General features: G+C 58.5%; 2 protein-coding genes across 2 annotated transcripts; both read left to right on the top strand.

Moving 5' to 3' along the window:
• Positions 1-5,136: 5,136 nt before the first annotated feature.
• H1-0 (H1.0 linker histone) lies at positions 5,137-6,028 on the top strand. Its single transcript, XM_076338089.1, has one exon. The coding sequence runs from the start codon at positions 5,267-5,269 to the stop codon at positions 5,843-5,845; it is 579 nt and encodes a 192-aa protein (XP_076194204.1). The 5' UTR covers positions 5,137-5,266; the 3' UTR covers positions 5,846-6,028.
• Positions 6,029-7,621: 1,593 nt separating this feature from the next.
• Positions 7,622-13,400, top strand: GCAT (glycine C-acetyltransferase). The gene is made up of 9 exons (XM_076338040.1): positions 7,622-7,823; positions 7,902-8,032; positions 8,649-8,750; positions 9,265-9,411; positions 9,713-9,867; positions 11,447-11,529; positions 11,910-12,081; positions 12,510-12,631; positions 13,046-13,400. Exons 1-9 carry the CDS (start codon positions 7,622-7,624, stop codon positions 13,195-13,197), a joined length of 1,266 nt encoding a protein of 421 aa, XP_076194155.1. The 3' UTR covers positions 13,198-13,400.
• The last annotated feature ends 413 nt before the right edge of the window (positions 13,401-13,813 follow it).

Here is a 13,813-nt window from a genome sequence, read left to right as displayed (position 1 = left end):
TCCTCCTCCTGTTTTTGGGTGAAGCATGTTGCTTTTTTGGCAGGATGGAGGACCTGGGGGTGACTGCTCCTCATTCAGCCCCATCCCAATGTAAAGGTGAGCTGTGGCTCTGCAGAGAGGCTGCTGGCAATTACAGAAGAGCCCTAATTGTGGGCTTGTGCCGGGACTGGAGGCACTGTCTGAAGAGGGGAAGGTGAAGGGCTCAAGGAGGACCCTCGGATGGAGGTGACAGATGCATCAGCTGGGAGGCTGGAGTACTGCGAGACGTGGGGATGGGAGCGGGGTGTAAGGACATGGTGGCAGCCGCAATGAGGAGAGTTAGGGCAGCACACCTTCACTCGGCGTGTGATAACCTCACCATGGTATTGGTGGCCCCTGGGGCAGGGGGGTGCAGGCAAATACAGACCCACTCCTCCATGGGCATGGCTGCGGTGACTGCTTTCCCTAGGTAAGGCAAGCCGCTTCCTAAGTCACAAATTCCGGTAAAACTGGGTTGCAGGCTTTCGTCACGCGCACGAGGCCCTTGGGCAACCTAGCGGATGGTGCAAGAGGCCAGGCACTGAGCTCAGCAGCTGGCTCCCCGTTGTGCCTGTGCAGAGGCAGGGCTTGCTTTCGCTGGTGCTTGGGCTCCTGCCTCCGACCTAGAAACCCGTCTGTGTGCTGCCCAAGGTCCAGGCTTTTCCCTCTGCCTCCCAGCAGGACATGGCTGTTGCTGTCGAGTTTGGGACGGGGCGAGCATTCAGCACGCTGGGGGCATGAGATGGGAAGGAAGGCAAGAGGCGACAGAGCAGCTCAAGGCAGCTGCTTCCAGGCTACAGGGCTTGGTCTTGCCATGGGGGATCGGTAGGGACCAAGAAAGGAGGAAAAAAAGTGGGGTTCAGGGCATGGTGTTGCAAGTTGGGGGATCTGTGCATGGTTTTAAGAAAAAACAACTGCTGAAGCAACGGTCTGTGTGGCTGTACCTACCCCTGGGGGAGGAAACCTCCAAAAGAGGGGCACTGAGGGCAAGCAGAGGGTGAGTGAGGGGTGAACCGCAGGCTGCTGGTGCGTGCAGCTCGCCGGCCCCTTCCCCGAGGGGTTTGGTATCTTGCATTTGTTTGGGTTGGTTTGTTGGCGTGGTGGTGGTTTTTTTTTTTCCCTTCCTGACCGGGGGCTGCTGACCCTGATAAACGTGTCGCATAAGCGCGGGTGAAATGTGTGGGTGCATGACATGCGGTCAAGCCACTCCTCCTCGAGGCTCTGTGGCTGCAGATCAGCCACTGGCCGGGCAGGAGCAACCCATCATCCCCGGGGTGACGGGGGACCGCCGCCTCCCAAACTGGCATGGCGTTAATCGGGCGGCCCCTCTCTCCCCTGCAGCGGGGCGATACGGTCACCCCGTCGTCTCCGCGTTGCTATCTCCTGGGTGCAGGGGGGCTGGGTGGGGGGAGAGCAGTAGAGAGAGGAGACAACTGAAATGCCCCTGGGCAACAGGCGCAATGGCCGGCAGAGCCCAAAAAGCATCCCAAAGCAATGCTTTGTACTCCATCCATTTGCTCGCAGCTGGGTTGTGGCTGCAAGAAATGTCCCAGTCTCAAGCACAGGGAAAACCCACAGCCATGCAGCACCCTGGCTGCATGAGAGCCAGCATCCCGGCTCGCATAAGGAGCTTGTCCTTAAAAACCAGCTCGTGAATCTTTTAAAACAGTGGTAATCGGTCCAGCAGCCAGAGACAATACCCCTTCGCCATTTATTGGCATCATTAAAGCCCGCTCCGCTGTTAGCGGCAGCCAGGCTAAGCGGCTTTGTGCCGGGCTGACCACACTGCATTGCATGCCGGGGGCTCGGGGCTGAAGCTCTGATGAGCACGGCTGGAAAATCAGCTAACTTCCCTGTTTTTGCCACTAAAAAAGCACTGAAGCACTTGGATCTGAGTACCAGCAAGGCCAAGTCCCACTGCTGGAGATTTTTAGCCTCTTTGAAAATGGAAACCAGGTGAAATAAAATGTCGCTGGCATTAGTTGCCAGAACTGCCTCGGTGCACTCGGATGCCAACAAACAGCTGTCCTGCCCCTACAAGGCAGGGGCTGTTACCCGGCGGATCCATAGCACGTCCGCAATGGGCGCAGTTTGACCATTTAAGATGAAATCCGCAGCTGGAAGTGCATAAATCCCCACAGGGTCCAGTTGAATGCAGCACGGAGAGGGAGGGGAAGGTAAATGGGATTACGGAGAGGATTCTTCTGCCACGCTCTGTCTTCTGGGGTTCATTGGAGAAAGAGTATTTCCCAATCTCTGCTGCCTAATGCCAGAAATGGGAGGCACAGGAGGCTTGGATCAGTTGGGTAGCTCTCCTTGAGGAGAAAAGGGGGTGCAGGGGGTAACCGACCCCACCCTGGGCATGGTGGCAGGTTCCTGTGGCCAAAAACACAGGCATGGGTCCAAGCTGGGCACGGGGGACTGGGTGGCCCATGGGAATAATTTTTCCTTCTGTATAAGCTCCCCCATGCTGCCTGCAGTGGGGTGCTGGACCCCACTTCCCAGAGGCAGCGGGGCTTGCATTGCCCTGCAGCATCTGCATCCCGCCTCCAGCCCCGGCATCCCACCAGAGGCCAGAAAACCCCTCTCAGTCCTGGCCAGCTCATGTTAAGGATGCATCGGCATAACAGTGCAGGGTTCAAGGGGTGCTTTCCAGTATCAAGTGGGGCGCTTAGGGGTTACTTTGACTGGGTTCCCCCCCCTGCGCAAGGCCAGCAGGAGCATGATGGTCTGTGACCACCTGTATGTCTTCCCTCCACCAAGTCACTTGGGGGCACGGGATCTTCCCCCTGTTTTGACTGGCTAAAAATTAGGGAGCTAGTCTGGATGAAAGGGTCAGAGCCCCCACGTATAGGGGAGAAGGTGTTTGCCTGCCAGCAGCGGCACCCGCTGGAGGAGGCTGAGCAGCCCCAGTTGGCTGCAGGAGCTGCCCAGGTGACCAGCTGAGATTAGACCCCTAATTTTCAGCTGGCTAAAGTTAGGTAAAGCATCTGCCCTTCTCCCTCCCTGCCTCCCCCCCTCTCTTGCCTCCCCGTCACTGCACTGCCCTGATAATGGCTGCCTACTTTTTAAGGCTGGAGGCTTTGCGGTCAGCCTGCGGTGCTGTGCCAACCCCGGGGGTTCGGGGCCGATGCTTACACCGCCCCCCGCCTCATCGTCTACCCTCAGAGCCTGGCGTACGGGAGAGCCGCTTCTGACAGTTAAAAACTTGGATGCAAATAAAAGCAGATGGTGCCTTATCTGCACGCACCTGGGTTGCCTACGTGCAGGCAGCCAGCGACGGCGGTTTATTCCCGGCTAGGAAAAATGAGAGGTCCTTCGGCCGGTCAAAGCGTTACACAGAGGCCACCAGAGCTCACCGCCCCTGCGCTCCATACGGGATGGAAAGCGATGTATTCATTAGGTCTTAAGCAAAAAAAAAAAACCCAGGGGAGGTGGGAGGGTGGTTATTCCTCTCCGCAATTAGGAGCTCTTTGCTCTTAATGAAATCAAGTGGTTTGCAGGTCCTGCGAACCTTTCCCGCTCCCCAAATGAAGCGGGGCACGTGAAAGAGGGGCACCAGGGAGGGAGGCACAAGGGGATGCCCCCGGCGGCCCTTCCACCAGTGGGAAAGCATCAGGGGGCTGAGGGCCTCCTCCTGGGACAGGGACACGCCGCACCCTCACGTAGTACGTGTGTATGTCAGGGAGGGGGCATCAAATATTTCTATTTCTAATTATTTCTGTTTCTACTATTTCTGTTATTTCTATTTCTATATTTATATTTATTTGTATTTACGTACCTATATCTGTTTTTATGTATACTTCCGTGTGTCCCTGGCCGGTGGTTTTCATGACCCTGGGCATCCAGGGCACGTCGAGGTTACAGACAGGTGCTCGCTGTGTATTTTAATGCCCTGCGGAAGCACTGGGGGGTTTGGAGGTGCCGGGGTTCACCTCCGAGGACCGCACAGTGTGTCGGTGGGCACCAGGCGGCTGCGCCCGCGTGTTTTTAAGAAATAAGGGGGAAAACATCATCTAAATCCTACGGGCAAGATGATGATAGCGGCTACATTTAATCTCCCATGAACAGCCGACCAGTCACCCAGCTGGGAAAGGATGGCTGATTGTCACTGTTCTATGTCCCTGCTCTGTCCCCTCACAAAGAGTTGTGTGTCAGTCCCCAAAAAGGGGACAGCCTGTTATTTGTGACCCCCGTCACACACGTGCGAGGGCTGAGCTGATGTCCCCAAAGCACCTGGTGGGGAGCAAAGAGGGCAGAAGAGGGGGGCAGAGGCATTGGGCTGTGGGGTACTGCTGCTGAGCCTATTTTGAGCCCGGTGCTCCCCCTTTTCTCCTTGGTGTCCCTCCCCAGTGTCTCCTCTAGTGTACCTCCTTGCCCCCCTAATGTCCTCCCCAGTGTCCCTCCTTGTCCCCTGATGTTTCTCCCTGTGTTGCCCCTTGTGTCCCCCCCAAATGTCCCTCCCTGGCCCCCAGCGTGCCCCCCTAAGTGTCCCTTCACATGTCTTGATGTTGCTCCGAGTGTCCCTGCCATGTCCCTCCCTGTCTCCCCAGTGTCCCCAGGCGCTCCCCAGTGTCCGTCCTTGTCCCCACTCAGCGTCCCCTCAAGTGTCCCTCCGTGTCTCCTCCATGCCCCCCCACTGTCTCCCCAAGTGCTCCTCCTTGTCCTGCTGTTGTCCCCTCCGGCGTCCTTCCTTGTCCCTACCCAATATCCCCCCAAATGCTCCTCCTTGCCCCCCAGCATCCCCTCCAAGTGCTGTTCCTTGTCCCCTGGTGACCCCCCCCGGTGTCCCTCCTTGTCCCCACCCAGTGTCCCCCCAAATACTCTTCCTTGTCCCCCAGTGCCCCCCCTCAGTGTCCCCTCCAAGTGCTCCTCCCTGTCCCCCAGTGTCCCTCCCCAGGCGTCGCTCCTCGTCCCCAGCGTCCCTCCCTGTCCCAGCCCGGCGGGTCGGGTCGGGGCGTGGCGGGGGACACACGGGGCCACCGGCGGCGGGCGGGCGGGCGGGCGGGCGGCTGGCGCGCGCGGGGCAGTCCTCCCCGCGGTCCGCGCCGCGCCTTTAAAGGGTGTCTGCGGCGGGCGCGGCCGCAGAGGGAGCGGCGGGAGCGGGGGTGCACCGGCTCCGCTGCGGTCGTTACCCACCGCTCCTTTCTCAGCCTCTCCCCGCCCAGGGGCGGGGGTCCCGGGCCGGGCGGGCCAGGCTTCCCGCCGTGAAGGGATAGCGGGGGCCTCGCGGGGCGAAGCGCTAACCATGAGGGAGAGCCCGATTCCGCTCCCGGCTCCGGCCGCCAAGCCCAAGCGGGCCAGGGCGGCCCGGCGGCCGGCAGCCCACCCCACCTACTCAGACATGATCGCGGCGGCCATCCGGGCCGAGAAGAGCCGCAGCGGCTCCTCCCGCCAGTCCATCCAGAAGTACGTGAAGAGCCATTACAAGGTGGGCCAGCACGCTGACGCCCAGATCAAGCTCTCCATTCGGCGCCTGCTCGCTGCCGGCATCCTCAAGCAGACCAAAGGGATCGGCGCCTCCGGCTCTTTCCGCCTGGCCAAGACGGACAAGGCGAAGAAGTCCCCGGCCAGGAAGAGGAAGAAGGCGGCCAGGAAATCCACGTCGCCCCGGAAAGCGGCTAGGCCCAGGAAAGCCAAGTCGCCGGCAAAGAAGCCCAAATCTGCCGCCAGCAAAGCTAGGAAGAAGTCAAGGGCCAGCCCGAAGAAAGCCAAGACGACAAAGACTTTTAAGGTCAAGTCGCTGAAGGCGTCCAAGCCCAAGAAGGCAAAGCGGTCAAAACCCAAAGCCAACTCCAGTGCCCGGAAATCACCCAAGAAGAAGTGAGAAGTCTAGAGGCGTTTCGGTACTCTCCCCGTTGGTTTCTGTAAATAGCTTTTGCATTTATTTTTACCCCTTTCTATTGCATTTTATAAAGAATTGATCTATTCCTGTCTGGAAATAGCTAAAACAAGGCAGTTAATGAAAGAAAAAAGGAACACCTTTGGTATGGAGAGTTCCCATTTTTAAGAGTTACTGGTCTGGGGTTTTATTTCGATGTCTCAGAAATTTCTTGCGTGTGTCTGTTGCTTTTTTTAACGCTGGGCTGCTTGTTGTGTGTTGGGAGTGATGGTGACTCCATGGGTCTGTTGAGGCCGTACAGGATTTCAATTCCTGATCCTGCCCCAGCTCCCAGGAGGTTGTGTGTTTGCTGGGGCCAGGCAAAGACTCTGCCTGTGTTGGGGGGGAAGCGGGAACATACGGCTGTGAGAGACACAGCCTTCCCTGGAGGAGGAAAAGGGGCTCCCTGCTCCCTCCTCCCCCACCCTGGCTCCCAACCACGCGGCCGAGGCGAAGTCTGCTGGGCTGCTGGGTGTGAGGTCTGGCTGGTGCTGGAGATAAGCGGCTGGCCGGCCGGGCGATGGGACTGCCCGCCTGCCTGCGGAGCTGTCGTGGTGCAGCTGGGTGGTGGCAGGGACGGGACGGAGGAGGTGGGGCGGGGCCAGGGTCTGTCCACGTTTGCTTTCAAGGAGTTGGAGGTGTCCAGCAAGCGGGAAGGGGTTGATCCCTGGGGAGAAAGGACAAACATGGCTGTGAGCGGCTTTCCTCCCTGGGGAGGAACGGGCCCGAGCACAGCAGCGGGCAGCTCTGCAGGCAGGCTGGGGTGGGCAGCCAGGGCAGGGTGAGGCAGGACTGCTGGGCACGGCCCCGCTATCACCCCGGCGGCTCCGGCTTTGTGCCCAGGGGGGGCTGGCACGACTGCAGGGCCTGCCTGGCCCTGCCAGAGCCCCTCCCCAGGCAGGGCTGGGCGGCCCCGACAGAGCCTGGTGCCTAATCCTCCTGGACATGAGGGGCCTAAACAGGATTCCCCAGTCAGCTACAGTGGAGGATGGAGATGCCTGATCCAGCCGGACTCTTTGTGTCTAAACACGGTGGGCCTGTGGGTCACAAACCCCTTGGGCCAAAGGCGCTCAAATTCCTTGGGCTCGGGTACCTAATCTCCTTAAGCTGGTAAATCCTAAATCTCTCAGACCAAAGGATCCTTGGTCACCTCAGCTGGATGCACCCAAATCCTATAGACCCATGGTTCATTACCCCCTGTGGTGGGCACCCATAAACCACCTAGATGCGAAGATCCAAGTCACCTGCGCAGAGGACCCCAAATCGCTTAGGTGGGGTCACCTAATGCTCCTGGCCTTGTTGATCCTCAAGGTCCGTGATGGCCCGTTGCTCCAAAATCCCTCGGGCCCTATAGTACATGACCCCCTCCCCACAGTTCCTAAATCCCATGGATGGGGTTCCCCCAAATCCCTCAGACTCCAGGGATCCCAAATCACCTGGTTTTGGGGTGCCTAAACCCTTCGGGACAGAGCCTCCCCTCCCCCCCCAAAAAAAAAGGCCTGAACACCTCCCAGAGAAGGTGCCCGAGTCCCTTCAAGCTGCAGGAGCCCGGCGGGGGGGGGGGGGGGGGGCGGGAGGGAAGGGGGGCGGAGCCACGCCGGCGCCCCGCTCCTCCTCAGCCCCGCCCCGCCCCGCCGGCGAGGGGGCGGGTCCCCGGCGGCCAATGGCCATTGGCCGCCGGGGACCCGCCCCCTCGCCGGCGGGGCGGGGCGGGGCAGCGGGATGTGGCGCGGCGCGGCGGTGAGGGTGCTGCGGGCCGGCGGGGCCGGTAGCCCCCGGGCCGCTTCGGGAGAGGCGGCGGCTCAGCTCCGCCGGCGGCTGGAGAGCGAGCTGGAGGACATCCGAGGCGCCGGCACTTGGAAGAGCGAGCGGGTCATCGCCTCCCGCCAAGGTCCCCACCTCCGCTTGGCGGGTGGCGGAGCCGGTGCGTACGGGGCGGCGGGGAGGGCTCTCGGCCTCTTTCCCCGGTGCGACGCCCGCGCTTCTCTCTCTCTTCCCGCAGGGATCCTCAACTTCTGTGCCAATAACTACCTGGGGCTCTCCAGCCACCCCGAGGTGATCCGTGCTGCCGTGGAGGCCCTCGAGAAGTTCGGCGCCGGGCTCAGCTCCGTCCGCTTCATCTGTGGTACCCAGGTACCGGGCACTGGGGCAGCATCCCCTGCTCCAGGGTAGCCTTTCTCAGGGGCTCCGCTCAGGCTCCCATCTCGGCACTCGCATGCGTGCGCAAGTGCTAAGGTACACGTGGCCGGGCAGAAAAAAAGCCTGGTGAGTCCCCCGCTAGCCAAAGATCTGGAAATACGCCAACTTAAACCGTTACAACCCCTCAGAGAGCAAAGAAATTAAACACCCCTCTGAATTCAGAAGGTGAATGTCTTTTTTCCCTCCCTTAAGGGTCAAAATTACAGCGAGCCTGACTTGAAACGGCTCTGTCAAACCCACCCTGGTTTATCCCCGCTGGAGCCCTTTCAGAGCCCCGGCTGGTTAAGTGCAAAGAAAACTCAGAGCTGCTCCCCCGTGGGTGGGGAGCTTGGAGTCTCCCTGCTGCGCTTTTGGCGTCCAAACCCATAACCGCATTTTAGGGCCGCGTTTGCAAACACTTTCTGAACACAACTAACTTCTCCCACGCACACACACCTTTTCTGCATAAAACCTGGCTGTTTCCTCCCCTTGCGGTCAGCGTCTAACAGCAGTGGGCAAGCAAGAACTTGTGCTGCCCCACCGGTGACGCTCGCTCCTCTCTTCTTTTTAGAGCATACACAAGGACTTGGAGGAGAAGATCGCGCATTTCCACCAGCGGGAAGACGCCATTCTCTATGCCAGCTGCTTTGATGCCAACGCTGGTATCTTTGAGGTTCGTAGGGCTTTCCTTGTGCTGTGCGTGGAGGAGGGAGGTGACGGCGATGTGCTTGCCGTGCCTTCCAGAGGCTCTGATGTGAGCTCTGTGCCACAGAGAAGATAGCAGTGACTGGTGGTGGAGAACCGTGACTTGGTGCCCTTGGACTGGGGGAGCCACGCGGAGCTGTTTAATCAGCCCTCACCTCCCCCTTCCCCAGCCAGCTCCAGGTTTTGGGGAGGGCTCCCATTTCCGGGGAGGTCTGTACTCCCCCTTGAAGCGTAAGGCAGGGGGAAGGGGTGATCCCCCGGGCTTGCTAGGGAAGGGGAGGGAGGTTTTGAGCTCAGAAGCCTGGCATAAGGAAATTGGGGGATAAGGTGGCTGGGAAGGAAAGCGGAAGGTTTAGCAGTGCCAGGAGAGACGTGGCAGCTGCAATCGAATGCAGCCTTGTCCTCCGCACTGAGATGCTGGAAGATCTTAGTGAGTCGTCACCCTGGAGCAAAGGAAGATCCTTTCTGTTTGGCACGGCCAGGCCCTGCTGACCCCAGAGGATGCGGTGCTGTCGGATGAGCTGAACCATGCCTCCATCATTGACGGGATCCGCCTGTGCAAGGCTAACAAGTACCGCTACAAGCACATGGACATGCAGGACCTGGAGGCCAAGCTGCAGGACGCGCAGGTACAGAGGTCTGCTCCCACCTCAACGTGAGGGTGCTTGCTTAGCTGTGCTGCCTACGCAGTAACCAGCCCCAAAGGGTGAGCTCTGTCTTTTCCTGTGCAATAGGCATCGTTTTTGCCGATAGGCACAGGTAGGCATGGATGGGCAAGGAGGGGAAGCAGCTGGTTGCAATGCAAACCCCCTGTCTCGGTTAGATATATCCACTCCCTACAGGAGTTGTACTATGTCCCGGTCTCCTTCGCCAGCCCCTCTCCTCAGGGTGACATCTTCACCCCTGGGGATGCCACTCTCCCTCCCACAGAAACATCGTCTGCGGCTGGTGGCCACCGACGGTGCCTTCTCCATGGATGGTGACATCGCACCCCTGCGGGAGATCTGCCAGCTGGCCCAGAAGTATGATGCCCTGGTCTTTGTTGACGAATGCCATGCCACAGGCTTCCTGGGACCCAATGGCCGGTAAGGGGCTCTTTTACCCCTGTTTCTCGCCCCCAACCCAAAGTACTTCTGAGGCAAGGCCAAAGGTGGTGATGGCCAATGTGTTTTTGTGTGGGGACTCCTGGAACCACCGTTTCTTGAAGGCTTCGCACCCCACCTCTGCCTCAGCCCTCCCCTCCTGATGATATATCCCTTTTGGGGCACCTGAGGTGATTGAAGGGAGATACTTTAGCACTGACCCATCCCAACGCAACAGACACTTCTCTGCGTGCAAGGGATGGCGTGACCATCTCATCTGCCTCTCCTGGCAAGCAGCTGGACTTCCTGATTTCCGAATCCTTCTCCTCTCAGCTATCATTTTGAAATGCTTGGGTCTTGGGGGTTCTGTGGAGTTAGCTTGCACAGTTTGATAATTCCCTCGGAGCAGCTTTTTCCTCCATCCCCTGGAGATCCTCCAGGTGCTAAGCAGTGCACTTGCTGAGGTGCTTTGCTGAGAACAGACACTTCATGTGCTTGTTTTGTTCAGGCACGAGTGCCAAGCGCTCTGTTGCGTGGTCCTTCCTGCTCTCTACTGAAAGGTAGAGCGCCGCGTGAGGCAACACCTGTAGGAACAAGCAATGGGTCCCTCCTCAGATGGAGGGATAGAGCAGGAGATGACAAGAGGAGAAAGCCATCTCTGAAAAAGCCAAAAGTTGCTCTATGAAGAGCTCCCTTCCAGCTCTCTCCTCTCTAGACACTTCTCATGTGGGCAGCTGGCAAGTCCACATCTAGCTGTGAAATGGGTGAGAAGTGGGAACTAAGCCCCTCCTTCCTTGAGGCATGGTAGCCATCCTATGGGTTAAGGTAGACCTTGTCACTCTGTCCCAGTGGGCTCTCTGGTCCCAGCACTGCAAAAACAACTGTTTGACTGCTCTGAGGTGTGTAAGTGCACAAGAGCTTGAGGAAGAGAGAACGGTTACCGAGTGCTTCATGAGTTATGCCAGTTTCAGCGTGAACCTGATGCTGTTGTCTATAACACTGTGTTTCAAGAGAGCCAACAGAGAAACTGGGTGGCCATGCCCCATCCTGCCTTTTTGGGCTGGAGGATGTGAAGCTGCAGAGCATGTTTGCCACGTCCAGTTGGTTCCACTAGCGTAGACCTTGACATGGGTGCTTTAGGCCTGTGTGCATTTAGGGCAGCACATCAGTGATGTGCACAGCCCACCTCAGAGGACATCGGCTACTCTAGCCAGGCAACTGTTTTTCCCTGGTGTATGCTGATGGTGTGGTGTGTCAGAGGCGTGTGCAAGACCTACATCGACGGGTAGTGCTTTCTTTGGACTATTAAACTTCTGTGTGGGAAGTTTGAGTGCTCTCCCATCTGTAAGGGATGAAGAACCCGTGCTCTTACCTCGGGAGATCCCAGCTTAGCCTTTCTGCAGGAGAAGGGAAGGTCAGCACTTGGGTTGAACTACCGCAGGGGGATGTTCTTCCTTTACCAGAAGGGGGGACACCAGAGACCTGGCTGGTGGCGCTTTGTTTCCCTTGAGGTATCAGGTGTAGAGCAGCTTCCCTGGTGCGTGCTGGCACAGCTGATAACGTGACATTCCTTTTTCTACAGGGGTACCGATGAGCTGCTGGGAGTGATGGACAAAGTCACCATCATCAACTCCACCCTGGGAAAAGCTCTTGGAGGAGCTGCAGGTGAAGGCATTTTCCTGTCCAATGCCCTCCATGCCCTAAAGAGCTCCACAGCATTGCTTTGGTGTTTCCTTCCTCTGCCTAATGATAGAGCAACAAATGCATGTTGTCCTCTTCTACTGGTGGCATGAGGCTCAGTTGGGGACCCTGCTGCAGGGTCAAGGGAGGTCCTGCCATGTGCTCCTTCCACTGTCATCTTCCCCATGCATTTGCCTTTAGGGTCAAGGTGGAAACTCTTGGTAAAAGGCATCAGCTGTGATTTTTTTAGGCCTGGTTTGTACTGAAATTCCTGCTGTAGGTGACAGGTTGGCTTTATAGAGGGGCCCCCCTCTGAACAGGTCACCCTGGGGTGCCTTCTCCATTTCTCTTTCCTCCATCTGCAGGTGGGTATACAACTGGCCCTAAACCCCTCATCGATTTGCTCCGCCAGCGTTCCCGCCCGTACCTCTTCTCCAACAGCCTGCCCCCCGCCGTGGTGGGCTGTGCATCCAAGGCCCTGGACCTCCTCCTGGAGAGCAATGCCATTGCACAGTCCATGGCTGCCAAGACCCAGCGGTGAGGGGGCCATATTGGGGTGGGAGCAGGGGGAGAGGTTCATTAGGAATGAGTTGTCCATGTGTGTTTATTCACCCTCTGGTGATAGCCGTGAAGGTAGTTTGGAAGTCGTGGCCGGGGGGTGCTCAGGGGAAACCGCAGGATGTGCCTGTGTGTGTCAGATAGATGTGCGGGCAGATGTGTCACATCTGGGTGCTCTGTGTGCTGGGACACATCTTCCCCTCAAGCAGCTGCAGTCCCATGGAGCTGAGCAGGAAATGGCAGGAGGTCACTCCAAAAAGAGACATCCCTTCCCTGGACAGGAGATGCATGGTGGAGCAGAACTACACCCAGCCCTCAGTGGCCAGGACTCCCAGGGCAAAGCAAGGCATCGGTCCCCAAGGACAGGGGTGCTGAGGTTTTACTCATCCTCTTGTTCTCTTCACCAGGTTCAGAAGCAAGATGACGGCAGCTGGCTTCACCATCTCGGGGAAAGACCACCCCATCTGTCCTGTCATGCTCGGAGACGCTCGGCTGGCTGCAGTGATGGCTGAGGACATGCTGAACAGAGGTGAACTGGGGAGGGAGCTCTGGATGCAGACGCATGCCCTGAGGGAAGGGAGAGCTGATGGTGGTGCCACCACCATCCCTCCTCCAGAGGATGTTCCTGCATGAAATCTGTTTCTTCAGTATCCTCCAACTGCAAATGTCCTCCTGGTCTCCCCCAGATGTTGCTGGCATCACCTCCTTTCTCTGTTGTGGGGGTTTACATTAGCCCTCTTGTCCTGCCGTGCTGGACTCCATCCCCATCACTGGCCCTAACCCTCACTTCCATGCTTGGCAGCAGATGCCACTTGAAAACCCTGAAGCCTGGAAATGGTTATTGAGAGGGGAGGGAGGATCCAAAAGCCTTTCTATCACCCAGTACCACCTCAGCCTCCCTCCCTCCCAGCCAGCTCCGACTCTCCCTGTGTTTCCTCCCCAGGCATTTATGTCATTGGCTTCAGCTACCCCGTGGTCCCCAAGGGAAAGGCCCGCATCCGGGTCCAGATCTCAGCCGTGCACAGCGACGAGGACATCGACCGCTGCGTGGAAGCCTTCACCGAGGTGGGACGAAAACACGGAGCACTGCCTTGAGGGGCCAGCAAACACCTCCTCTGGCACCCTCCCTGCCCATGACCAAGTGCCTGTGCTGGGGGAAAAGGCTTGAGCAGCACGCTGCCGAAAGCAGGACCGGCCCTCAAGGCATCACAGCCTGCAGGAGGCTGTGGCTGTTGCAGCGTGCTGGCAGTGGCACTGGCCAACCAGCTCTTGTGTCATTAAAGGTGTCCAGTGCAGCAGATATTTGTCCAGCTCTTGTTTTCTCATCCAGGAGCTGCAGCCCATCCCCATCTTCTCTCGCTGTGACCGGACACTCTGCTGTGTCTTCCCTGAAGCCTCAGTCTGGGCGCTGAAGCGCTGAAGCTCCTGCTCTTTCCTGCCGATGGAAATGTAGCGTTGCTGGTACGCCCGAGGTTGCCTGCTTCCTCCACGCTCTCCTGCGGGTCCAGCAGCGTCACCGCGGCAGATCTGCCCACTGTAATTCCCCACCGAGGCAGGGGGGTTTCCCAAACCCTTGGGAACCCATGCCACAGGCAGCTGGTCTGGGAAAGAGGACATGGGCCAGCCGAAGCTCCGGTGCTCCTTTCTCCCCTTCTCACTCTCGGGTGTTGGGTGTGAGGCTTGCTTGGTCCCCAGGGCCAGCTCTAAGGCT

This window comes from Aptenodytes patagonicus, chromosome 1 (genome assembly GCF_965638725.1).
Source record: "Aptenodytes patagonicus chromosome 1, bAptPat1.pri.cur, whole genome shotgun sequence".
In the NCBI taxonomy this organism is placed as follows: Eukaryota; Metazoa; Chordata; class Aves; order Sphenisciformes; family Spheniscidae; genus Aptenodytes; species Aptenodytes patagonicus.
Note: the sequence above shows the minus strand (reverse complement) of the source record. Positions and strands in the feature narration are given on the sequence as shown.